The sequence below is a fragment of the Geotrypetes seraphini genome, chromosome 11, assembly GCF_902459505.1.
Source record: "Geotrypetes seraphini chromosome 11, aGeoSer1.1, whole genome shotgun sequence".
NCBI lineage: Eukaryota > Metazoa > Chordata > Amphibia > Gymnophiona > Dermophiidae > Geotrypetes > Geotrypetes seraphini.
The window spans coordinates 79139080-79166584 of record NC_047094.1 but is presented as its reverse complement, the minus strand read 5'-3'; the positions used below and the strand labels follow the sequence as shown (position 1 = coordinate 79166584).

At 44.0% G+C, this 27505-nt stretch overlaps 1 protein-coding gene across 5 annotated transcripts in view; it reads left to right on the top strand.

Moving 5' to 3' along the window:
* The window catches only part of LOC117345671 (NLR family CARD domain-containing protein 3-like), a 113808-nt gene that overhangs the window by 60751 nt on the left and 25552 nt on the right, over nucleotides 1-27505 (top strand). For 4 of the 5 annotated variants that reach the window (XM_033914654.1, XM_033914659.1, XM_033914656.1 and 1 more), the window contains 2 exons: nucleotides 13965-14021; nucleotides 25596-27396. In XM_033914654.1, the coding sequence (XP_033770545.1) occupies nucleotides 13965-14021; nucleotides 25596-27396 (1858 nt within the window). The remainder of the gene's footprint in view (nucleotides 1-13964; nucleotides 14022-25595; nucleotides 27397-27505) is intronic. The other variant, XM_033914658.1, reaches the window with a different exon arrangement.

Genomic DNA, 27505 nt, shown 5'->3' with positions numbered 1-27505 from the left:
AAAAGCCCAATATCTTCCCATAACAACAAACTTCTCTTTATTATGACAGGAGTTGCCATACAACTTATTTTGAAGAATTGGAAAAACTGGGACCGGTTAAATTATAATTTCTGGTGGGAATTTTGTTGAATTTTTGATGATAGTAATAAAACTCTTAATGTATTTATAAACTAGATTATTTATTTATAATATTATACCAACATTATGTTAGATTAAATCGAGAATGCATTTTTCAGAGGGGATTCTTTGAGTGGATGGGAATCTTTATGCCACATTTTAAAAATGGAATGTATGATTGCCATTGACAAAATGACGTAAGATTGCCATTGACAAAATTCTGTAAGGAGTGATTATGGATTTTGCCCTTTGAACATACACGTCCAGGGAGGGGAAATACTTTTGATTTAATTATGGTTGAGTGCAATTGTTGGGTATATAGAAGGGGGGGCGGGCGGATACATGTATTTCTTATGAAATATAATTTGATTGAATTTAAGTGCTGATAGTGTGTAAAATGTCTGTATAATATGTTGTACTTATTTTTAGCTTTAAAATGAATAAAGATATTAAAAAAAGAAGAAAGTAAGAAGAGAGAAACCATGAAATGCAGAGACCTATGATTGAATCCCAAATTGAAAGAGGAACAGAGATTAATACCATCCCCCTTTTTTTGCAAAAATAAGTTATTCCCTTGTTACTTCTTATGGGAGACAGTGGTGTTGAACTTAGTGGAGTCATTATTCTGTATAAATCCAAAGAAAGAACAAATATCTAAGCGACTGAAATGCAGGGGGTCTGGGGAAAGGAAGAAGCAATTGTTTTGTTTGGATTGTTTTAAAAAGAAGTAATTGTTTTGGATTGTTTTGAAAAGAGAACTTCTATCCACCTGGGTGTTGTCTACAGACCTCCGACTCAATCATAGCAAATTGACAAAGATCTGATTACGGATATACAAAAGTTGGGAAAGAAAGGAGAGGTGTTGTTGCTGGTGATTTCAACCTGCCGGATGCGGACTGGAAAATTCTGTCTATGGAATCGGAAAGAAGTAGAGAGATTGTGGATATCTTTCAAGGGACTCTGTTCAGACAAATGGTGACGGAACACACAAGGGAAAAAGCAAAACTGGATCTGGTGCTCACAAATGATGAAAGTGTCTTTAATGTTCAAGTGAGGTCCACCTGGGAAGTAGCGATCATTATACAGTTTGGTTCAATATAACAGCCAAAGAAGAGGATGGCCAAACAAAACTCAGTCCTGGATTTCAAACATGCGGACTTTAGTTGCATGAGAGAGTACATGAAGAAAGAGCTGATTGGATGGGAGGACATATAAGGAAAATGGAAAAAACAGTGGTCCAAGTTGAAGGTGCAATAAATAGAGCTACTGACCTTTATGTGAAGAAAGTAAATGAAAACAAGAGAAAAAGGAAACCGATATGGTTCTCCAAACTAGTGGCGAAAAAAATAAAGGCAAAAGAATTAGCGTTCATGAAATATAAAAACAACACATGAAGAGGAGTATAGAAAGGAATATCGGATAAAACTAAAATAAGCCAAGAGAAAGATACATCTGGCAAAAGCATAAGAGCAAATGGCTATTAATATAAGAAAGGAAGACAAAATTTTTTCAGGTACATTACTGAAAGGAGGAAGATAAAAAAGTGGAATTACGAGACTGAAAGAAGGTATGAACCGCTATGTGGAGAGTGATGAAGAAAAAGCAAATGTGCTAAACAAATACTTCTGCTTGGTGTTCACAGAAGAAAAACATAGAGAAGGACTGCAATTAGTCAGCAAAGTTAAACCTGAGAAAAGAGTAGATACCGCACCATTCACGGAAGAAAGTGTTTATGAACAACTTGAAAAATTGAAGGTGGACAAAGCTATGGGACCGGATGGGATCTATCCCAGGATATTGAGGGAGTTCTGAGAGGTTCTGGTGGGTCCTCTTTCAAAGATTTGTTCAATAAATCTTTAAAGAAGGGAGAGGTTCCGCGGGACTGGAGAAGAGCAGATGTGGTCCCTCTTCACAAAAGTGGTTGTAGAGATGAAGTGGGAAACTACAGGCCGGTAAGCCTCACTTCGGATATTGGAAAAATAATAGAAACATTGCTGAAGGAAAGGATAGTGAAATGCTTAGATTCTAATGAATTACAAGATCCATGGCAACATAGGTTTACTAAAGGTAAATCATGCCAAACAAATTTGATTGAATTCTTTGACTGGGTGACCAGAGAATTGGATCAAGGACATGCGCTAGATGTGAATACTTAGATTTCAGCAAAGCCTTTGACATGGTTCCTCATAGGAGGCTCTTAAATAAACTCCATGAGCTGAAGTTAGGGCCAAAAGTTGTGAACTGGATTAGAAACTGGTTGATGGACAGATGGCAGAGGGTAGTGGTAAATGGAATTCGCTCAGAGGAAGGCAGGTGAGTAGTAGAGTGTCTCAAGGATCGGTGCTGGGACTGATTCTGTTAAATATGTTTGAGTGACATTGCTGAAGGGTTAGAAGGTAAGGTTAGCCTTTTGCGGATGATACTAAGATTTGTAACAGAGTGGACACCCGGAGGGAGTGGACACCCTGGAGAATCTGCAAAAGTTAGAAGAATGGTCTAGTGTCTGGCAACTAAAATTCAATGTGAAGGGGGGAGCACTGATGAGCCCATAGAAGATGTCAGCATAGAACAAGAGCTCCCACATCACCTCTGAGAAATTAGCCATTATCAATAATATAATTTCAAATTGGACCTGATATTAAACTTCAAATATCTATATCTACCTTTATACCTTTATATCAAGAGAGAATCACAATGGCTACAGGAAAAGGTGGAAAGAAGCACAAACTGGAGACAGCTTCACCTACCAAAGCACATGGCAGTAAAACTGAAGATTCTTCCTCTAATGAAATACTGGATGAATTAAAAGCAGTGAAAGAAATGATGACTGAAATGAAGGACATCACTGAAATTAAAGAAGATGTGACAAAACATCAAATATGAACTGGCACAGTTTAAAATCAGAATGGAATTGTTAGAAAACAAAACTCAAGTGGCAGAAGAAAACATAAAAGATCTTCAGCGCCATATTAAACGGCTTACCAAAATCGAACAGAAGATAGAAGATGCAAACAATAGATCAAGGAGAAACAACATAAGAATACTGGGGATACAAGAAGGCAAGGAAGGGATTGATATGATTAAAATTCCTGGATAAACTGATCCCAGAATAGCTGAATATTAAATTCTCTAAAGAATTTGAGATCGAGCGAGCACATAGAATTCTTTCTGGCCACTTGAATGCTAATGCTAAATATCCTCATCCGATCATTATCAAAGTCCTTCGATATATTCAAGCGCTGGAAATTTTACAAACGGCAAAATCTAAAGCACCGCTAAAATTTGAAGGCATTTCTGTCCTATTCATGCCAGATCTCGGTAAAACCATAGCAATCAACAGAAAAGTTGCTGGGATACTGTCCAAAGCTAAATTCGGCTTTTCTAGATGCTAGATTCGGCATATTCTACCCTGCATGCATGAGAGTGACCTACAGCAATAGAACTAAAGATTTTGAGGACCCCACTGAGCTTGCAGCCTTCATTGAAGATAAATTGCTGACATCCATTGACAATATGTGATCCATAACACACCCTTCTCCTCGGCTTTGTGCTGCTGCCTGCTTGCTACAGTTCACAGACAAACATCATCTTGTTTTCAACAGTCGGCTGCTTTCATGTCAATTACCAAGTATAGTTCTGCAAGTTTTGTTTGCGATGTGCTGCAGTGAGATAAGTACTTCCTTGTTTTGCTACGAAGCTTTAACTTGCTTGTGTTCTTTTCTAATTGCTGTTTATTGTTATTACTGCTATTATCTGATTGTCACTAATTGAAGGCTGAGAGTATCGATAACAGTGCTCAAGTCTACGGAGTGAACTATCCATGTGGCTGTTGCTGTATATACTCACCAGACATAACAAAATATTTGGCATTTTGATACTGCTAATCTACATGTAAATCATATTGCAGAGATTCATTGCTTTGCTCGGATGATATTTATTGTGTGACATAAATGGGAGCCCGAGACCCCCGTGTTGATGGGTGGAAGGTAACATGGGGCTGGTCGGCCCTTGTGTCGCCCATCGGCCGGGGTGGTTAGGGGACGGAGGTGGTGTGGTGTAGGCAAGGATTGGGTAGTGGGCCTGTAAGGTAGGAGGGTTTAAATTAATTGGTGGTAAGGTGGGAAGCATGCGGGGGCGAGGTTCTTTTAAGGAAGGGACCTTGGAGGACTCGGCTCCTTCCAAGGTCCTCCAGGGCGGCTTTTCTGCAACGGCTGTTTTTTGGCATGTTGGCTGTTTCTGCAGGTGGAGAGGTGGCATGGCAGCTCGTATGTCAGAAGAGGAGATTTCCTCGGGCGGTGAGGCAGAGATCTCGCTTCGGGCCGGCGATTCATTTGCGGAGGACCCGGAGGAGCAGGTGGGTACCAGTGGTGGGGAAAGACGGAGCAGGCCTGAGCGGCACTCCAAAACTGATGCGCTTTTGGTGCTAGTGATCACTGGCTTGGTTAGGTGTGAGGAGGTGATCTCAGGCAGCGGGTGGTACGGGGCCGGTGGTAGCAATGAGCAAGGGGAAGGGTAAGTCTGGTGGGAAGGATAAGTTGGGCGGGAAAGGTTCTGCCTGGCCGTAGGACCGCAGCTTTGGGGCACCTCGTGCTGTGCAGGAGCCGGTGGGGCTGGATAAGAACATAAGAACATAAGAACTGCCATCTCCGGATCAGACCCATGGTCCATCAAGTCCGGCGATCCGCACACGCGGAGGCCCAGTCAGGTATACACCTGATGTAGTTTTAGTCACCCATATCCCTCTATGCCTCTCATAAGGAGATGTGCATCTAATTTGCCTTTGAATCCCAGCACAGTGGATTCCTTGATAACCTCCTTTGGGAGAGCATTCCAGGCGTCTACCACTCGCTGCGTAAAACAGAACTTCCTGACATTTGTCCTGGACTTGTCCCCCCTTAGCTTCAAACCATGTCCTCTTGTCCGTGTCGTGTTGGACAATGTAAATAATTTATTTTCCTGCTCTATTTTATCGATGCCTTTCAGCATTTTGAACGTCTCGATCATGTCCCCTCGCAGCCTTCTCTTCTCAAGGGAGAACAGTCCTAGTTTCTTGAGTCGTTCCTCATATTCCAAGTTCTCCATACCTCTTATTAACTTCGTTGCTCGTCTCTGCACCCTCTCTAACAGTTTTATATCCTTCTTTAGGTTGGGAGACCAATGTTGGACACAGTATTCCAAGTGTGGTCTGACCATTGCTCTATAAAGCGGTATTATGACTTTCTCCGATCTACTCGTGATTCCTTTCTTTATCATGCCTAACATTCTGTTTGCTTTCTTTGCCGCTGCCGCGCATTGTGCCGACGGCTTCAGGGTCCTATCTATCAGTACACCCAGGTCCTTTTCTTGTTCGCTTTTACCCAGAGTTGCGCCTGACATTCTATACTCGTATTCCTTATTCTTACTACCTAAATGCATTACTTTGCATTTCTCCACGTTGAACTTCATCTGCCATTGATCTGCCCATTTCTCTAACTGATACAAGTCGCTCTGGAGTTCCTCGCTATCTTCCTGCGATCTGATTGCCCGGCATAGCTTTGTGTCGTCTGCAAACTTAATGATCTCACTGGATATTCCGTCTTCCAGGTCATTGATATAAATATTAAATAGGATCGGCCCAAGCACGGAGCCCTGGGGCACACCACTAGTCACTTTCTCCCAGTCTGAGAACTTTCCATTTATGCCCACTCTCTGCTTTCTGTTTTCCAACCATTTGCCTATCCACCTTTGTATATCTCCCTCTATTCCATGGCTTTGTAGTTTCCTGAGAAGCCTTTCATGTGGAACTTTGTCGAATGCTTTCTGGAAGTCCAAATATATTATGTCCACCGGCATTCCACTATCAATTTGCTTGTTCACGGTCTCGAAAAATTGAAGTAAATTCGTCAAACATGATTTCCCTTTCCTGAACCCATGTTGACTGGGTTTCATCAAGTAGTGTGTATCTAGGTGCCGGACTATGCTATCCTTGATCAGTGCTTCAACCATCTTTCCAGGGACAGACGTGAGACTCACAGGTCTGTAGTTGCCCGGTTCCCCTCTCGATCCTTTTTTGAAAATTGGCGTGACATTCGCTATCTTCCAGTCTTCTGGTATCTGTCCAGTTCTGATTGTCAGATTGGCAAGTTTCTGCAATAGCTCTCCGATTTCAACCTTCAATTCCTTTAAAACTCTCGGGTGAATTCCATCCGGTCCAGGGGATTTGTCACTTTTAAGTTTGTCGATCTGGTAGTATATCTGGTCCAACTCCACTTCAACTGTGGTGAGGCTGTCTTCTATTACTCCACTAAACACTTTCACTGCTTCTGGTATTTTAGCGGTATCCTCCTCCGTAAAGACGGACGCAAAGAAGGAATTTAGTTTGTCAGCAATTTGTTTATCTTCCTTGATGTACCCTTTTCTTCCCTGGTCGTCCAGGGGTCCCACCGCCTCTTTTGCGGGTTTTTTCCCTTTCACGTATCTAAAGAAGGGTTTGAAGTTTTTGGCTTCTTGCGCTATTTTTTCCTCATAGTCCTTTTTGGCCTCCCTCACCGCCTTGTGACATTTCTTTTGATCATCTTTATGTATTTTCCATGCTTCGGTTGTTTTCATGTGTTTCCATTTTTTGAAAGAGTCCTTCTTTTCTTTTATGGCTACCCTCACCTGTCTGGTAAGCCATGCCGGTTCTCCCTTACCTTTTGTTCTCCCCTCTTTGGAGATCCTTGGAATGTGGAGATTTTGTGCTTCTGAGATAGTATTTTTCAGTAGGGACCATGCCTGGTCTACCGTTTCAAGTTTGTCCACCTTTTTCTTGAGTCGTTGTTTCACCATGGCTCTCATGCGATCGTATTTGCCCTTTTTAAAATTAAAGGTTTTGGTTAAGGTTTTGGCACGTTTTCTATTCCCGATGTCAAGCTTAAAGTTGATCACATTGTGATCGCTCGTCCCCAGCGGTACCGTAACTTCTACTTCTTTTGTCGGTCCCGTGAGGCCATTTAGTACCAAGTCCAGGGTGGCGTTGTCTCTTGTCGGCTCCTTTACCAATTGTTCCAGGAAGCAATCCCCTAGCACCTCCAAGAACTTGGCCTCCTTGCCGCAGTTGGAGGTTCCTAGTTTCCAGTCTATCCTCGGGAAATTGAAGTCTCCCAATATTATTATATTGCCCGTTTTGCTTTCTTGTTTGATTTCCTCTATCATTTCTGAGTCAGTTTCCTCCGCCTGTCCTGGGGGACGATAATAATAAGTGGATAGTGAGGCTGTCTGTGTGCCTCCTCCTGGAGTGTCTACCTTAGGGAGGGAAGCTCATCTGGGGTTTCCTCTAGCTTCATCAGGGGTCCAGGAAGGGGAGATAAGGTCGAAGCCCTTTTTGGTTCTGGACACAGGGAACGCTGGTTGTGGTGCCCCCACCCCAGCCCACTGCTAGTTGAGGGCTGGGAGCCTGGTATTTTGGTCACCCTGGGCAATAGGGCACCCAGTTGAGCCAGCCCCCTTGGTGGTATGCACCAAGGTGAAAGTCGATATCAAGTCGGCTTTTAGGTTGTTGCCCATTCATCCTCAATCCTATCCATTGCTGGGTTTTCACTTTGACAGTGCTTATTTTTATGATTGCTGTTTACCTATGGGTTGTTCTATCTCTTATGCTTATTTTGAGATGTTCAGCTCCTTTCTTAATTGGGTTGTAGCACAACGGTTGGGTCTGGATTCGGTGGTGCACTACCTTGATGACTTTTTGTTCATCGGCCCTGGGGGTTAGGATGAGTGTGGGTGGCTGAAAGGGAATTTTGAGGTGATGGCGGAGGAGTTCGGGATTCCTTTGGCCAGGAGAAGTTGGAAGGTCCAGTTACTTCCCTTGTTTTCCTTGGGATTGAGTTGGATTCAGAAGCCTTGGTAATGCGCCTGCTGGCAGCAAAGATTCAGAAGTTGCTAGGACTTATCGTGCACGTGCTGTACAAGTGTAGCAGTTGCCGGTGCCTCACTATTGGATCTCTCTAAGAAACTAGTTAAATCCAAACTATCAGCAGACAAATTCTGTTGGTTTGGATTTTGATCCTTAACTCTATTTAGTAAATAGTAAATTTTAGAGAGAGGTGGATAGGAGGACTCGCAACTTTCAGAATTTCAGTTAAATATTTCTTAAATGTGTCATGTGCTGATAAAAGTGGAAACTTTGGAAAATTTATCATCCGAAGATTACATCTCCTGGTCACATTCTCCAGCATTTCGACTCTGAAATGGAGATTCCCACTATCCTTAACCCAAGTTAAGGCCTGGGATTCAACAGTTTTTTACTCTGGTCTCATGTCCATCCACTTTATTTTCCAGACTAGATACTCTATTTTTTAAATCTAAATTTTCTGAAATAACCGTTGTGTAACGCACTGTAAGATGCTGCATTCAAGTCCCCAGAAAGAGTTGTAAATTAGATATTGCTTCCCATAGTGTTTCCATATTAAAAACCCTGGGTCTTTGCATTGGCACAAGCTGTGTTCCAAGGCCCACTGGTGGAATCAAAGTACCTGTAACCTCAGCGGCAGTTGCGTTCAGCTTTAGGAAATTTTCGGGGATCTGCTGCTTCTTTTCCTCCGAATGCACAGATGACTGTCTCAAAGGCTTCTCTGCCCTCCCCTCCAGAGTCGACTACCGTGCTCTGTTGGTCAGGGAAGAGAATGTTCTGGGCCATTTCCTTCTCCATCTTCCTCTCTAGCGCCCCAGGGCGACTCGGAGGACTCCACTCCTCCGGAGATAGAGTTGTTCCCTCAATAGATAGGACCGACGCTTCAGCTTGCGCGCCTCCCACAGCTGAGGAATTCTCCGGTTCTCTCGTTCAGGCTCCACGCTCAAGAAAGACGTCCATCAGGCCCCACTGGTACATTAGGTTCCTCCAGGAACACCCGGATCTTGGAATTCCTCTTAATCATCAAAAAATGGTAAGGCAGGCAGGTGGGCTAGCACACAGTAGGTTGATATGGATGCATGATTTTGGGTTCACAGATTTCCTGCTCCGCATATGATCTTTGAGATTTTCAGTAGAGCGGGAAGCATCACATGCAAATGTAGCCCTGTGGACTGTGGAGATACTGATTGCTGAGCTTCCAAGGTTTGTGCATGCAGGTGATGGAGCAATTCGTAGAGCCTTTCTGGATGTAGAACTGCTATTATATTTCAGTCTGTGAGTTTTAGACATGAATGGTGTCTGGTGCTCTGGGGAGAGGAGTAGAAATATGATCCTTGCCAGGAAGTGTGGGGATAAAAATTTTGAAATGTGCAATAAATCTGCTTAGAAGGTATGAGGGATTAATGAGTCTAGCCTCAAGGGGAGGAACACTGATTAAGGTAGTATGAGAGGGAACCTAAGGGGTAGAGAAATTAGTAGGGGACAAGGCAGGTCAAGTCAGGAAGTACAGGGCAGAGAAGTAAGAATGGGAGAGTGGAAAAGGTATGGGAGTGGAAAAGGTTTCCTACTGCAGATTAGACTGCTGCCCCCCAAACATTATAAAAGTCGCTCCAATCTCTTTCAAAGCCAAGTTATACAACTGGCTCTCCTCTCTCTTACTAACCGGTACTTTCCCTGAGGATCTAGGCCAGATTTTGATCACCCCAATTGTAAAAAACCCTAGAGAATCTACCAAACTGACATCTAATTACAGACCAATTGCGAGCACTCCCTTATTCGTCAAGCTAATGGAAGGACTGGTCAACCAGGATCTAGTAATGTATCTGGACAAATTTAGCATATTTCATGACAATCAGTCTGGTTTTCGTTCCGGATTCAGCACTGAAACTGTCATGGCATCACTACTAGACTTCCTCCATACCTTATTCAGTCAGGGTACCAGTGCTCCTATTCTGCAACTAGACCTAAGTAGTGCCTTTGATTTAGTGGACCATGCTATTCTGATTGACTGTTTGGAGTCAATTGGTCTTTCAGGCAACGTATTAAAATGGTTTCGGTGTTTTTTGAGCAAACAGTCATATCAAGTCTACAGTGACAATAAAAAATCCTTTAGTTGGGTTAACTCTTGCGGAGTCCTACAGGGCTCTCCTCTTTCCCCCACATTGTTCAACATCTACCTTGCCTCATTGGGGAACTTACTACAAAGCTTAAAGGTTAAATTTTATATCTATGCTGACAATATTACCATTGTTATTCCCCTTACTACTCTGACCTCCGAGACAAAGGCACATCTATCATCCATTCTAAAGGAAATTGAACGATGGATGACTGAATTCAAATTGAAGCTCAACACCGACAAAACTAAATTTTTCCTGGCAAGCCCTAACGACAAAATCAAAGACTCTTTGATCTCCTTGAATAGTCATGACTTCCCTATTGACCACTCCATTAAAATCCTGGGAGTCACCCTGGACTGCCACCTCACTCTAAATGCTCAAACAGACTTACTAGTTAAAAAATGCTTTTCAGTACTATGGAAACTCAGAACCATAAGAAAATACTTTGATGCACCATCCTTTCGCTTACTGGTTCAATCTTCCATCCTGAGCTTGCTCGATTATTGCAACATTATTTACCTGGGTTCCTTCAAAAAAACCATTCTAAGACTCAGAGTCATTCAAAATTCGGCAGTTCGACTGATCTTTAGGCTGAAAAAATGGGAACACATAAGCCCCTACTATCAAAGACTCTATTGGCTGCCCCTAGAGGCACGAATCCTGTTTAAGTTTGCTTGTCTATGTTATAAATCAGTATTTGGTCTTGCCCCCACTTACCTGGTTTTCCACTTCAATCTGGCAAGTTATCTTAGGCCCACACAAAGAATACATTTGTTCACCTATCCGACAATAAAAGCCTGCCACTACAAAAGATTCTTGGACAGAACTCTTGCCTTCCAGGCAGGCAAATGGAACGACTGGCTTAGCAACGTTTTCGCGCTATCTTCATCCTACTTCAATTTTAGAAAACTGGTAAAAAAGAGTTTGTTCAATCGATTTGTTAACTAAGAATCTACTCAGCACTGCTTATTCAATCTAGTAACCCTAAGAACTTTATAGCTTTCTATTCTTTTATTATGTAAGATTGTATTGCTGACTTTGATTGTAACATCTTCGCTGATTGTTCGCTGTTATTTAATATATTCATAAATGATCTAGAAACAGGCACGAAGTGTGAGATAATAAAATTTGCGGACGATACAAAACTATTTAGTGGAGCTGGGACTAAAGAGGAATGCGAAGAATTGCAAAGGGACTTGAACAAACTGGGGGAATGGGCGGCGAGATGGCAGATGAAGTTCAACGTTGAGAAATGTAAAGTATTGCATGTGGGAAACAGAAACCCGAGGTACAACTATACAATGGGAGGGATAATATTGAATGAGAGTAACCAAGAAAGGGTCTTGAGGGTAATGGTGGACATGACAATGAAGCCGACGGCACAGTGCGCAGCAGCCGCTAAGAAAGCAAATAGAATGCTAAGCATAATCAAGAAGGGTATTTCAACAAGGACAAAAGAAGTTATCCTGCCATTGTATCGGGCGATGGTGCACCCGCATCTGGAATACTGCGTCCAATATTGGTCTCCGTACCTTAAGAAGGATATGGCGTTACTCAAGAGGGTTCAGAGGAGAGCGACACGTTTGATAAAAGGAATGGAAAACCTCTCATACGCTGAGAGATTGGAGAAACTGGGTCTCTTTTCCCTGGAGTAGAGGAGACTTAGAGGGGATATGATAGAGACTTATAAGATCATGAAGGGCATAGAGAGAGTAGAGAGGGACAGATTCTTCAAACTTTCGAAAAATAAGAGAACAAGAGGACACTTGGAAAAGTTGAAAGGGGACAGATTCAAAACGAATGCTAGGAAGTTCTTCTTTACCCAACGAGTGGTGGACACCTGGAATGCACTTCCAGAGGGCGTAATAGGGCAGGGTACAGTACAGGGGTTTAAGAAAGGATTGGACAATTTCCTGCTGGAAAAGGGGATAGAGGGGTATAAATAGAGGATTACTGCACAGGTCCTAGACCTGTTGGGCCGCTGCGTGAGCGGACTGCTGGGCATGATGGACCTCAGGTCTGACCCAGCGGAGGCATTGCTTATGTTCTTGCTTATGCCTCTTACTGTAAACCGCCTCGATCTTCTATGGCTTTGGCGGTATATAAGAATAAAAATTATTATTATTATTATTATTAAGCATCCTACCCTAAAATAAAAGTCAGACTGCACTGGGAGAAAGAAGTAAAGGAAAAGCAATAAGAAGAAAGGACGAAGATGACATTTAAGATGGGGAGAGACTGAAAAAGAAGTGGTGGGATGATCTGAGAGAAAAGAAAGTGTATGTGCACATGTTCGTTAGGGAGCAAGGACTATCGCGGACCAGCTGGGAGGAGAATAATATGGATTGTATAGTATTAGTTGGGCTAGGATAGGCTGGAAGTAGGATTGTAAAGTAGGATGGCAATGAGTTGTAGTAGGGGAGGAAGAGAGGCTGGTGGGTCTTGTAGTGCTACCTCTATCATTTCTTTTACCCATAAGCCCTTCCTGTAGGCATCAACTGTTGTGCTATTTATGTAAATACAGCTTGAGTAGATGCTTTAATTTGACTCACCATGCTTAATTTCCTTTATAAGGACTTGGTAATCTGTGCTGAGGTGAACACACCCAATCATTTTGAAAAGTTGGCTTATATGGTTAATATTGCAATCAGTTGCCCCATAGTAGAGATCTCCTCTGGGTTTCCCCGTTCATACTCTTACAACCAGGTTTGTACTAAATTGTGGGGGTATGAAGGAATCTACAGTGCAGAGTGCACTGTGTGCTTGCTCCTCTCACCCTCGCCTCCCTCTTCCCCTGCTGAACCTCTCGACCTAGGATTTAACAATTCCAGGGTAGGCTATCTGAGGTCTGGCCTTGTGTCAGATAGGAACAGTCAGCTGATATGACCTCTGATAATGAAAGGAGATCAAAGGCAGAAAGATAACAGCGCCTTTATGCATTCTTTCTGCTGAAACAGGTGTTCGGAGAAGCCAAAGTCCTGCTTGGGGGTGGGAAGAGAGATGGAATGAGAGACAGAAGTATAGGTGTTATTCCTTGCATAGCATCTTTTCACAACTAATTCTCATTGGGCAACATCATGCACATCCACTGACTTTACTCATTTGGCTTTCATGTGTGATCTTTTGCTTTACTCTTTGTAGCCATCATGCACAGTCTGTGTCCTTACCTCTTCTTTATCTGGCTGCCATCAAGCAACCATCAGCCTATCCATTTTCCTTACATGATTTCATCTACCTTGTCACCCAGAACACATCTTTTTTTCAATACCTTTCATCTGCCTATCATACAGGGACCATCATTTTAAAAATCTGCATCATTAACACCCGCCAGGTACTATTTTGAGGCCCTAAGTATGTTTATCATAATCACAAAAGTACAAAAAAACAGTTTCTTGATCATATGTCTCTTTAGCTATAAATTACAATATTATTATTAAGAATTAGCCAAAAGGAAAGATTTATAAACTATAAAGAGTTTTACCTCATGCAAAATTGTAATTTCTTTAATAAGACATTTAACTATTTTTTTCTGAGGCCCTCCAAGTACCTACAAATCCAAAATGTGGCCCTGCAAAGGGTTTGAGTTTGAGATCACTGATTTACACCATGTCTTCCTCACATTTTCTGTAATATAAAATTTGCATACAGCCTTGCCCTCCATAGGTGTGATTATGTGGAGCTGTTTCCACTGCTCATTCATTGACCAACCACTAAATAGCACTGGAGCAACATTTTTCATCTCCTTATAACCCTTTTTGTCAATGCCACTTGAACAGAAGTGCTCCTACACCATGGGAATTCAGAAAAGAGATGCATGAGGACCTTTAGTGGTAAAATCCTTCTCTTTGCTTTTGAAACAGATGGCGGAGGAATGCAATCAACAAATGGAAGGAGATCCCTGATGCCTCAGCTTAAAGGTGAGCAGGAATTAGTTCTTGCAGATGTCTCTATTGGGCAGCCCCTGTGTAGAAAGAGAAGAGGGCTTTCAGCAGCCAACCCCAAGCAGTGGCGTACCAAGGTGGGGGGCGTGGGGGGGCGGTCCGCCCCGGGTGCCAAGCCCTGAGGGGGTGCTCCCGGTCCGGTCCGGTTCTCCCCCCCTGCGCCGGGTGTCGCGTCTGGAAACAGCCTGCAGCAAGATCGCGATCTTTGCCTGCTTCGGCTGTTTCCTCCGCCCCAGTCCCGCCCCTCATCTGACATCAGAGGAGGGGCGGGACCGTGACGGAGGAAACAGCCGAAGCAAGCAAAGATCGCTGTATCGCGCGATCTTGCTGCAGGCTATTTCCCCAGGAATATGAAGCGGGGAGGCCGGGGGAATGAGCAGTGCTTCGTGGTGGTGGGGCCGAGCGGTCCTTCGAGGTAGTGGGGGGGGGCAGCAGGCCTTCAGGGTGGGCGGGCAGGCAGACCTTGTGGAGGGGGGGAGACAGGCCTTCAGGGGGACAGGCCTTCAAGGGGGACAGGCAGGCCTTCGGGGGGGTAACAGGCCGTCGGGGGGGGGGGCAGGCCTTCGTGGGGGGGGACAGGCCTTCAAGGGAGGACACAGGCCTTCAAGGGGGGGACAGGCAGGCAGGCCTTCAAGGGGGGGACAGGCCTTCGAGGGGGGTGTAGGTCTTCGGGGGGGTGCAGGCCTTCGGGGGGGGTGCAGGCCTTCAAGGGGGTGCAGGCCTTCGGGGGGGGCAGGCCTTCGAGGGGGGTGTAGGCCTTTGGGGGGGTGCAGGCCTTCGGGAGGGGAAAGGCCTTCAGGGGGGGGAAAGGCCTTCAGGGGGGCAGGCCTTCAAGGGGAACAGGCAGGCAGGCCTTCAAGGGGGGGGGACAGGCCTTCAAGGGGGGGTGTAGGCCTTTGGGGGGGGGTGCAGTCCTTCGGGAGGGTGCAGGCCTTCAAGGGGGGGACAGGCCTTCAGGGGGCAGGCCTTCAAGGGGAACAGGCAAGCAGGCCTTCAAGGGGGGGACAGACCTTCGAGGGGGGTGTAGGCCTTCAGGGGGGTGCAGGCCTTCGGGGGGGGTGCAGGCTTTCGGGGGGGTGCAGGCCTTCAAGGGGGGGGGACAGGCCTTCAGGGGGGGCAGGCCTTCAAGGGGAACAGGCAGGCAGGCCTTCAAGGGGGGGTCAGGCCTTCGAGGGGGATGCAGGCCTTCGGGGGGATGCAGGCCTTCGGGGGGTGCAGGCCTTCACGGGGGGGACAGGCCTTCAGGGGGGCAGGCCTTCAAGGGGAACAGGCAGGCAGGCTTTCAAGGGGGGACAGGCCTTCAGGGGTGGGATGCAGACCTTTAAGGGGGGACAGGCCTTCAGGGGAGGGGGGGCCCTGGTGTAGAAGTACACGGAGGGAAGGGGGAGGGGTTCAAAGAGACGTGCATATGCCGGACTTTGGGTGGGAAGAAATAATGGGTCTGAAAATAGAGGAGCGAGAGAGAGGTGATGGACATGGGTTTTAGGGAGGGAAGGAACAGAAAGGGAGAGAAGTTGGACACAAGGGATGGTATGGAGGGGGGGGAAAGAGATACTGATTAGGAGGGTAGTTGGGAAAAGAAAGGGAGAGATGGTGGACCCTGGGGTGGTGGGGAAAGAGGAAGAGCTGCTGGATGAAAGGGTAGTTAAGAAAAGGTGGATCTGTGGAGGGAGACAAAAAAAGGAAAGATGCCAAACATCCGGGGGAGGGAAGGGAAACGGAAAGGGAGGACAGAGATGGCAGATGGATGGTTAGCACGGAGAAAGGAGACCCTCGCAAGCAAGTTATCAGAAGACAACCAGAGCCTTGGACCAACAAGATTTGAAAAATAACCAGACAACAAAAAGGTAGAAAAACTAATTTTATTTTCTGTTTTGTGATTACAATATGTCAGATTTGAAATGTGTATCCTGCCAGAGCTGGTGTTAGACCGCAAACGTGAGCTAGGATTTAACAGAGAGAGGAAAAGTCCTTTTTGTTTCTTTATTTTATTTACACCACAGTGCCAGTGTGGTTAGGAGAAGCCAAAGGGGGGTGAAAAAGCTATAAAATAAACCCACCAGGATGTTTGAAAAAAACACCCAATTGGGCAGGAAAATCGAATCGATAAACCAATTCAATAGGCTGAATTGAATTGAAATTTTTTTTCCTGAATCTGACAGCACTAGTTTGCGCTACTGTCTTAGACTTTAGGACCTGGGATTGGGGAGAGATGGCATCCTCAGTACTTTATAATGCAAGTGAAATGAGGATTTGGTCAGATTTTTGAAGGGTCTGCACTCTGCAGAAGAAAAATATTGTATAGGCCGGGGACATGAGACAGCAGGAAATGGGAACTTTTCTTCCTTCTATTTTTGTGAATGGCAAGGCTGAGGATGTCAGAGAGTTCAGTTAAAATATGTGCTTTATAAGAAAATATAATAATGTGTTTTATAAAGTTTATAACATTGCTGGCCTACCCGGTGAGGTGTTCCTAGTGGTGGTGGTGGCAGCATGTCAATGTGTTGAGAGGAAGAGGTGATCTGGGAAATTATGTTGAGCAAACTCCGGGCCCATTTCCACCCCCCAGTTAGTCCACTCCACTCAACTGGTTCACACACTCAGTGGGTCTTTGGGTGTTGTTCCTGGGTAGTTGTTTTGGGATCTCTTCCAGTGGTTTGTCAGTATCTCCTTCAGGTCCAAGGAAGGAAACTTTGTTAACCTTAGCACTGATCTACAGAATATGTTTGTAACAGCGCTGCTTGTGTGGCATTAGTCTATGTAGTGATCGAAAAAAAAAAAATAAAAACTAGACCTTTGCACATTTTTGCACTATATGATGGGTGTATGAGGAGATTCACATTTCCTGCACAGCTAAGTCCGTGTGAAGTTACCTTGTGCTGTATTTGACATCTAGCAAAGTCTCTGTTTGTAAGGAAAGATCTCAGCTTAAAAATGAAGTGGCCAGAAGTTATGGTAAAAGCAGATAGCGTAGCTGGTTTTAAGAAAAGTTTGGACAAATTCCTGGAGGAAAAGTCCATAGTCTGTTATTAAGACATGGGGGAAACATCTGCTTGCCCTGGACCGGTAGCAGGGAATGTTGCTACTCTTTGGGTTTTGACCAGGTACTAGTGACCTGGATTGGCTTCCATGAGAATAGGTTACTGGGCATGATGCACCATTGGTCTGACCCAGTTAGGCTATTCTTATGTTATGTTCTCATCTGTAGGGGCCTTTGTTTTCACTTCTTATTTTAATGTATTTTTTTGGGGAACTTATCAGTGTTTTTTATAATGGGAACAAAAATGGAAGAGAATTAATGTGTGTGGAATGGGGGGATAACTAATTTCTTCAGCTAAATAATTCAATCCACCTCAACCAGACATAGGAGAACTCACGCACCATTCACACACCCTCCAACCAAAAACATCAAAAGAAAAAAACTGTTCGACAACCTCCTAGCCATTCGAGCTGCAACACTCGACCCCCAACTCTACAACCTATTGACCTCGACCACAAACTACAAAACCTTCAAAAAAGAAATAAAAACCCTTCTATTCAAAAACACATAAAACCGAACTAACACAATCAGAACTGTCCCAAGCATCACCTGCAACTACTCCATATGTACTTCTGATGTCATGACAATTCAGACATAATTTATGTTATGTTATGGTATGTTTGGAATAATGGTTACATATATGAGGTTCAATAAAAGAACATTTTCACTGCCTGTTTCTATTATGACCATTTATTCAGTTTCATGGTTATTACAAAAAATATTTTTTTACATGGGGGGGGTGTCAAAAAATTATGGGCCCCGGGTGCCACATACCCTAGGTACACCACTGATCCCAAGCTCTGTCACTTATAAATGATCCAAGGCCCATGGAGATTTCTTGGGACTTTGATAGTCAGATCATAGTGAAAAAATGTAGAATTAATGATTGTCAATATAACAGCTGGGTGAAATTCAAACAGAGAAAGTTTCCAAAGGACTGTGAACTAACAAAAACGAAAAAGGAAACAAAAAACAAAATGAAAATGCCTTTAAACCTCGAAGGTGCTCAGAACCAATATATGGTAAGAAAGTGACCAAACCAGGGCAGCAACCCCTGTAAGGACTTTCAAAGAGTCTATCATTGCACCATCCTCAAACGGTAGAAAGGTATTTAAATTTTGGTGAATGTCTTTTTATACTATTTTTCTTCTTTTTTCTATTAAATGTCCATTTAAAATGTCCAATGCTTAAGTGAAAACTATGATTCTCAAAATAGGCAAAACTTAACTGTGAGTGTTTAGGAAGTTAAGTTTTGCCTATTTTGAGGTTGTAGCGAACCTCACAGGCCGCTCTCTACCTCGGTAGCACGTTCCCTCTGACGCTACAGCTGGTCGGTGATCTTTAGCAGGCTGCTTTGAAGAGGAGCAGCAGTGGCAGTTTGTGCTGGTGGGCCAGAAGAGGGAGCAATACAAGCAGGCAGGGGGCCAGAGCGAGAGGGAAAGGGGGCTTCTTTAGGGGTAGGGGTGTGCTGGGGGACAGAAAGCAATCATACTTTGTTCTGGGGGGGAACATAGGGGGCCACGGAGCAGGCAGGCATGGCACAACAGGGGGTCAGGGGGAGAGGGAAAGGGGGCTGCTTTGGGGGTAGGGATGTGCTGGGAGGCAGAAAGCAATCATGCTTTGTTCTAGGAGGGGGGAACATAGGGGGCCATGGAGCAGGCAGGCATGGCACAACAGGGGGTCAGGGGGAGAGGGAAAGGGGCTGCTTTGGGGGTAGGGGTGTGCTGGGAGGCAGAAAGCAATCATGCTTTGTTCTAGGAGGGGGGAACATAGGGGGCCATGGAGCAGGCAGGCATGGCACAACAGGGGGCCAGGGGGAGAGGGAAAGGGGGCTGCTTTGGGGGTAGGGGTGTGCTGGGGGGCAGAAAGCAATCATGCTTTGCTCTGGGAAAGGAAAGGAAGACAGACAGACAGCGGCCAAGGAGAGAGAGAAAGAAAGACAGACACACACACATCTATTCTAGCACACGTTAAGGTAACAGGCTTAAAGACTAGCCATACATATATTACATGTTGGGCATTATCAAAAAGGGAATCACTACCAGAACCAAAGAGGTTATCCTGCCGCTATATTGGGCAATGGTGCGCCCGCATCTGGAATACTGCGTTCAGTACTGGTCGCCGTACCTTAAGAAGAATATGGCGATACTCGAGAGGGTCCAGAGAAGAGCAACAAGAATGATAAAGGGCATGGAAAACCTTTCATATGCTGAAAGGCTAAAGAAGCTGGGGCTCTTTTCTCTGGAAAAGCGGAGATTTAGAGGGGACATGATAGAAACTTACAAGATCATGAAGGGTATAGAGAAGGTAGAGAGGGACCGATTCTTCAGACTGGCGGGGGCAACAAGAACAAGAGGGCACTCAAAAAAATTGAAGGGAGATTCAGAACAAATGCTAGGAAGTTCTTTTTTCACTCAGAGGGTGGTGGATACCTGGAATGTACTTCCAGAGGAGGTGGTAAAGCAGAGTATGTTTTTTTGGGTTTCAAAAAGGGATTGGACGAGTTCCTGAAGGAAAAGGGGATTGACTGGTATAATTAGAGGGGTACTATACAGGATAAAATGTCTTAGTAAAGGATCACTTACAGGTCATTGGCCTGAGGGGCCGCTGGGGGAGTGGACTGTTGGGCACAATGGACCTATGGTCTGACTCGGCAGAGGCGATGCTTATGTTCTTATGTTACATTACATTACATTAGTGACTTTTATTCCACCATTACCTTGCGGTTCAAGGCGGATTACATAAGAGGTTATCTGGACATTTCCAGAAGAGTTACATAGTTGAGCGGGTTACTTTGGGGGATTGAAATGCTTCCTGCGGAGTTAGTTTGTCTTGATGGATTTCTTGAAGAGTAGGGTGTTTATTTCTTTTCTGAAAGTTTTGTAGTCTAGTGTCGTGATCAGTAGATTGGATAGTTGGTGGTCAAGTGTCACTGCCTGCATGACCAGTAGGCTGTCATACATTTTTGTGCATTTGACGCTTCTGATTGGGGGGTGCGTGAATGGTGTCTGGGTTCTCCTTTGCTTGGTTGCGGTAGTTCGGATAAAGCGGTTGTTCAGGTAGGCTGGACTGTCTCCATTCATGGCTTTAAATAATAGACAGAAACCAATAGACTGGTAACCAATGATAATGCAAGGAAAGCAACTCTCATATATTATCAAATCACAGTAGACTCAAGTTCCAAGCCCCATAATTAATTTCCCTCATGACTCAACTTGGACAACTCCAAGCCTGTGCTGTGTCCCTCCCCACCCCACCCCACCCCAACCCAAAGTGATGGGCTGGGTCAAGAAATGGTTGAGTGGAAGTTAACAGAGGGTAGTGATCAATGGAGATTGCTCTGAGTAAAGGGATGTTACCAGTTGTATGCCTCAAGGTTCTGTTATTGGGCCTGTTCTTTTTAACATTTTTATAAACGATATTGCTGAAGGGATGTCGGGTAAGATTTGCCTCTTTGAGGATGATACCAAAATCTGCAATAGAGTAGATACCCAAGATGGTGTGAATAACATGAAGAAAGACCTGGCAAAGCTTGAAGAATGGTCTGAAATTTGGCAGCTAAAATTTAATGCTAAGAAATGCAAGGTCATGCATTTGGGCTGTAAAAACCCAAGGGAACGGTATAGTTTAGGGGGTGAAGAACTTATGTGCACGACGGAAGAGCGGGACTTGGGTGTGATTGTATTTGATGATCTTAAGGTGGCCAAACAGGTTGAAAAGGCAACAGCAAAAGCTAAAAGGATGCTTAGGTGTATATGAAGAGGAATGGCCAGTAGGATAAAGGAGGTATTGATGCCCCTGGTAAGTCCTTATTTAGAATATTGTGTACAATTCTGGAGACCACACTTTCAAAAATATATATACAGGATGGAGTTGGACCAGAGGAAGGCAATTAAAATGGTTGATGGTCTGTAATAAGGCATATCGGGACAGACTTAAAGATCTCAATATGTATACTTTGGAGGAAAGGCATGAGAGGAGATATGATACAGACATTTAAATACACATGTTTTACATGACCCACATTTCTTAAGACTGCCATAAGATGTAAAAGTCTCACACATGTCTGATGAATATAAGATTTCCTTCAAGTTATGATTTTGACTGAAAGCAAACCTTATGTCCTTTCCCTGAAACACCGGGTGAAGTTGGACAGTAGACTAATGTTTTTTAATTACAGAAACAAGTCTAACCACCCCATTGCAACATTTCAAAACACATGTAGAAGTCCATAGATCTTCTGAAAATTATTTTTCATTTAATAATGTCTGTTACAAACTTTAGCCCATTTATGGGCATCATTGACTACCTTCACAGGATAACACCTCTGACACAGACATTTCTTCAAATCCTTAGTGCAATGTATCTCAAACTGTGTGCCGTGGCACACTAGTGTGCCTCTTGAGATTTCAGATGTGCCATGGCACACTGGGGAGGAGGTGAGGCGCCGGCTGACTACAGGATGTGCCTCTCACAGTGAGAAGCACGTCCTGTGGGCAATCAGCCGGCGCCAGAGCCTCTCCTTTTTGACCTGCTTCCCTGCTGGCACCCCCCACTGGCATCTCAGGGCCTATCTGGAAGGCCTTCGCATATCTGCGGATGTGGGCGTGATGACGTTGTACATGTGTATGACATCATCAGTGTGATGTCCATGCACTTACAGATGCTTCGAGCCGCAGCCACTACGATTAGTGTGCTGAAGCTCGAGAAAGTTTGCATAAACTTAAGTCTTAGCTTTTTCATCTGTAATGCAAAAACTGCAAAAATGGTAAGCTCTTCTTCAGAGCTACTGGATAAGTACTAGCAAAGTGAAGAAAAGTATTCCTATCAGTTGGTTTTGTTTTTCTAAATGAAACATTTTAGAAATAAAAACATCAAAAAAGGAAATTTCTGTAGTATGTAGCCCTTTCCGTTGCAAATGCAAGCAGTGTCTCACTTCCGGCTCACCACACAATTGTTTCCCACGTACTCACCTTTATAGGACCCACAGGGACCCCTGAAGAAGACTTTTTGTCGAAATTCGGACCATGTTGGGTCCTGTATCCCTCCCTAGCGGACTAGGTCCTTTAAGGCTCTTATGTGGATGATTTATTTTTATGTGGATGGAATTATTTTATGTGGATGATTTCAGTGTACCTTTGGAAGTTTGACACTTTCAAATAAAGTCCATTTAGGAACATCATCACTCCACAGAGCTGTTTTTTTTTGTTTTCTCTGTAGTATGATAGACCATGATAAACTGAATGCTGGGATGTCTTCCATCTAGCCATTCTAAAAATTCATTCAATTGGTTCTCTGTTCCAGCCCAAAGCATGAAAATATCATTGATAAACCTGGTCCATAGTCTAATCCATTCAGTAAACTGATTCTCATCAAGTCATCTCTCTTCAAAATTTTTCATAAAAAGATTGGCTATTGAAGGGGCCACGGTGGCCCCCCATGGCCACCCCTAAAACTTGCTGGAAAGAATAAAAATGTCTGTCTGCTGTTGCTCCAAGCACACCATTATCATATGTAATTGTTCTTTAAATATGTGGGGAGAATACTAGGGGACACTCACTGAAGTTACATGGAAATATCTTTAAAACAAATAGGAGGAAATATTTTTTTCACTCAAATAATAGGTAAGCTCTGGAACATGTTGCCAGAGGATGTGGTAACTGTAGTTAGCATAACTGGGTTTAAAAAAGGTTTAGACAATTTCCTGGAGGAAAAGTCTATAGTCTGCTATTGAGACAGAAATAGGGGGAAGCTACTGTTTGCCCTGGGATTGGTAACATGAAAAGTTGCTACTATTTGAGTTTCTGCCATGAACTTGTGACCTGGATTGGCCACTGTGGAAACTGGATACTGGGCTGGATGAACTATTGGTCTGACCCTATTCTTATATTCTTATTTACCACCTGAGGTGGGTACATAATAATTTTGTGGTTTCTAAAGTCAAAAATATACTTAACTACTCATCTCCTTATTTCTGATAGTACACAGACTAGTAAGGGATTCCCTGCTGTATGAAGGAGTGTGTCATTAAACCCTGTTTTTCTATTATATCTCTCTTCTTTGCCTACTCCTTATAATCCCAGTCATTCACTTAGGGCTAGATTCCCTAACCTGAGATCCGTGTCCGATTGCAGGCAGGTCGACAAATTCACTAAAGGCCTGCATGCAAATGGGGGGGCGATCATTGGCATGCCCCCCACTGACTACACGGAGCGCTGGAGCATGCATAGACCATCTTCCTTGACTGTAGATGGTCTGCGCATGCGCTCATCCTTCGTGCCTGTGTTTTTTTCTTTTTTTACTTACTTTATTGGGGGTTTTATTTTATTTTTTTTTTTTTTTACTTCGTGAGCCTATGGTTTTAATCCACTTTAAACCCGTGGGTTAAAACCATGGGCTCGCACTGCGTGGCAGGGCAGGCGAGTCGGGGCTGAGCAGGGCTGGAAAGTTGGGGCAGAGAGCAGGGTGGCTAGAGCAGTTGAATTGGGGCAGAGAGTAGGGCGGCCAGAGCAGGAGAATCGGGGCAGAGAGCAGGGTGGCCAGAGCAGGAGAATCGGGGCAGAGGGCAGGGTTTTAGCACAAGCGATTGGTCCTCACCAGCCGCTAGTTTTTTGATCAGCCAGTCAGTCGGTGTGCCAGAAGAAAGTTTAGTGAATCGCGTCCTTCCTGCTTTGCATGCCGATTCCCCACATTTGCATGCATGGATCGGGATCGGATCAGTACACAGGTTAGTGAATCGGAGGAGGGGGGCTCCAGATTGTCTATGCAATAACAGGAGGAAAATAAGGTAAGATATTCAGAGGCATTGAATGGACCACACAGAAAGACCCAGCCATAACGGAACAAGAATAAAATTCTTACCAAGTGGTAACCATTATCTCTGGGCAGTCTGAAACAGTCCAGTTCAAGGTCTCTAGATTCCCATTCATTAATAACCAGTCATCATTAGCAATATGTGTGTTATTTTGTCAGCACTGGGAGACAGAGACAGTCAAAAAACATATCCTCTATCTTGAATATAAAACTTCACAACGTATCTTACATAATGTTACAAATTGGTGATTTCTATAAGGGAAAGGGGGTGGGATGGGACTTGTATACTGCCTTCTTGTAGTTACACATTCAAAGTGGTTTACATATATACAGGTACTTATTTTGTAACTGGCACAGTGGAGAATTAAGTGACTTGTCCAGGGTCACAAGGAGCACTGTTAGGATTGATCTCACCTCATGGTGCTGAGACAGCAGCTCTACCACTAGGCCACTCCTTACCTCCAGTACACCCAGGAAAATACATACATGGTTTTTAGTAATAGTATACTCAATAACCTCACCTACTTGCTCTAGAATCAGACTGCGTATCACTAATGAGTGGTATCCTCTGGTACCACTTGTTCTGGAAGAGAATAAATGTTCTTGGCAGCTCCTAGCACAGGCTGTCTCTGACATGCAATAGTAAATCACTAGACTCAGCAAACTCAGTTGCGGCAGGGATGTCAGGGCAGGAGGGGAGAACAGAGGAGGCAAATGTTGGATTGGTGAGGACAGAGGCTGGGTGGAAGGTGGAACAGAAAGAGGACACACCCTGAATGGAAGGAGACAGATGCTGGACAGAAGGGGGAAGATATATAGTAGACACTGGATGGAAGGAAGGGACAAGAGAGAAAGAAGGGAGATGATAATCCTGGGGGATGCAGGACAAGAGGGGTGGGACAGGAGAGAAGAGAAGAATAAGGGGATAAGCTGAACATGAGGAGGAATAACAACATATAGATGTGATGCTGGATCTGGGGAGGTAGGATAGGTACACAGAGGGGTGCTGCTGGACAGGGCAAGAATGCAAGGAGGGGGAGATGATCAACATGGCAGGTAGACAGGAGCAAGGACACAGGACACAGAGAGGAGCTGAATAATGGACATAGAATAGAAATGCCAAATTGAATCAGAGACCTTGGGAAAAGATTTAAGAAAAGACAAGAGGACCAACACAAAATTTAAGACCAGACAGTAAAGAGAGAAAAATGAATTTTATTTTATATTTACTTAAAAAAAAACTGAATTGAATCAAAAAATAAATTCATATAAGTGAATTGAATTGAACTTAAAATTTTTTGTCTGAATCGAACAGCACTACTGTTAGGTCAGTTTTCAGCCTGGAGGAATAACCCAGTTAAATTGTCTCATACTGCCTCCACCCTGTCTATATCCTTTCAGAGGCACCAAAGAAAAGTAAATATGTTTAATGCTGCTTTTTATTTGCAAAGCAATAGAACAGTTAACTTTTTCTAGATTTATACACTGGACACATCATCTGAAAACTCTTTCACTTTGGCCTTCAATCTCAATATATAGGATGGCTCACCCTTGGCATAAGATCAGAAATTACTGGTACAAAATACAAATGTATAGAAGCTTACATTTCTAAGATGTCTCCTCTACCTTTATTTCCTAGATTTTACTTGGCTCATAGAATAATGGTGATTGACTGATTTTCATTTTACTGTTTCTAGTACTTCTTCAGAGTCACAAGAGGTCCCTACTCAACAGGACAAGCAAGATCCAGGGTAACACTGAGGACTCTAGCTCCTGTTGTCATATTGAAATTCGCTACACCGAACTCTTTATCACCACTGATGATCTGTCCCAGACACTCAGTCAACATGAGTACTTCTCACTGGCCAACCGGCGAGCTAGAATTTATGAACACAATAGATACCAAAAGATCCCACTAAAGGAGCTCCTGTCCCCTTTGCCTTTTGAAAGTCAAAAACCCCACAAAATCCTCATAAGTGGAATTGCAGGCATTGGTAAGAGTGTAGCAATGCAGAAGGTATTGAGTGAGTGGGCCATGGGAGTGGCCTTCAGAAACTATGTATGCATCATGGACTTCACCTTCCGGGAACTGAATCTGATTGAAAACAACATATCCTTTATTAGCCTCACCCAGAGCAAACATGCCCATTTGGAACAGATATTACAGCAGCTGTTCGATCACCCAGAAGAAATCTTAATTGTTCTGGATGGTCTTGATGAGTTCAGACATTCCTTGGATTTTACAAGTAAAAGTGGTTGCACTAAGGTTGATCAACTGGCCCATGTCAATGACTTGGTGTGTAGCCTTCTGAAGGGGACTCTTTTAGGAGGTGCATCGATAATTGTCACCACAAGGCCTAATATCATCATCCCACCAGAAGTATTTGACAGAAATATTATCATCCTTGGGTTTGAGGAACAACAGGTTGAAGAATATTGCCTCAGATTCTTCAGGAGTCAAGAGCTGTCCAAGGAAGTCTTTGAATATATTGTAAGGAATGACAACCTATCAGGGTTGTCTTTCATCCCTCTTTACTGCTTCATCATCTGCACGGCCCTAAGTGAGTTTTTCAGGGGTGAAACCCAGAGCTCATTTTGTGACAGCCCACCCAAAACCATCACCGAAGTGTACCGTTGTTATCTGTGCACCATCATCCAGCACCACATGCACCAGGAGTCTTTGGGAGGAGACATGGAGAACCCTCCTAAACTATGTAGCCCAGCTGTTCTCAGAGCTATGAAGGATGTTCTGTTTCAGCTAGGAAAACTGGCTTACTATACCCTGCTTAGTAATAAGATTTTGTTCTATGAATCTGACCTTCAGGACTTTGGCTTTGATGCCAACAAACTGCCCACAAGCTTCCTTAGTAAAATCTTCATCAGTATAAAGGACCAGAAAGAAGTGGAGATGTTTTCTTTCTTCCACATGACTGTTCAGGAGCATCTGGCAGCCTTATACTGTGTGATGGCCATGTCTCCAAAACCAGCAGATTTGGTTGTGAGCTTGAACCTTTGGTGCTTTGGTATCATCCCTCAGGAAACAATCAACAATGAATTGATTTCTATCACCAAGAAGATGCTGATGGGGAACAGATGGGAGAACCTGCAGATGTTTACCAGGTTCTTCATGGGGTTGCTATGTTGCAGAATAGAGGGCAAACTTGAAGGACTGGTAGATGGCCTAAGCAGAGACACTTTACAACTTCTTGCAGAGTGGTTCAAGGAGAAGGTTCGGTATGAGGCTAACCAGAAGTTCCTGAATCTTCTGCATTGCTTGCGGGAGCTGCAGCAGAAGATAGTAGTGGAGGAAGTGGCTCCAGAGATTGATGAAATAAACCTGTTTAAGGTGACTTTGAATCCTGTAGATTGCTCTGCTCTATTTTATGTTTTGCAGCATTCCAACAGGAAGCTGAAGACTCTCAACCTGGGTTACACAAACATGGGTATCCAAGGCTTAAGACGACTCCAGCCACTCTTACACCGTTGTGAAACACTGTAGTAAGTGTTAGAAGTACTAGTTGTAGCATATTCATGACAAAAAGGAGATAGTATTGCATTGTGTAAATCTTTGGTAAGACTTCATCTAGAGTAGTGTGTCTAATTTTAG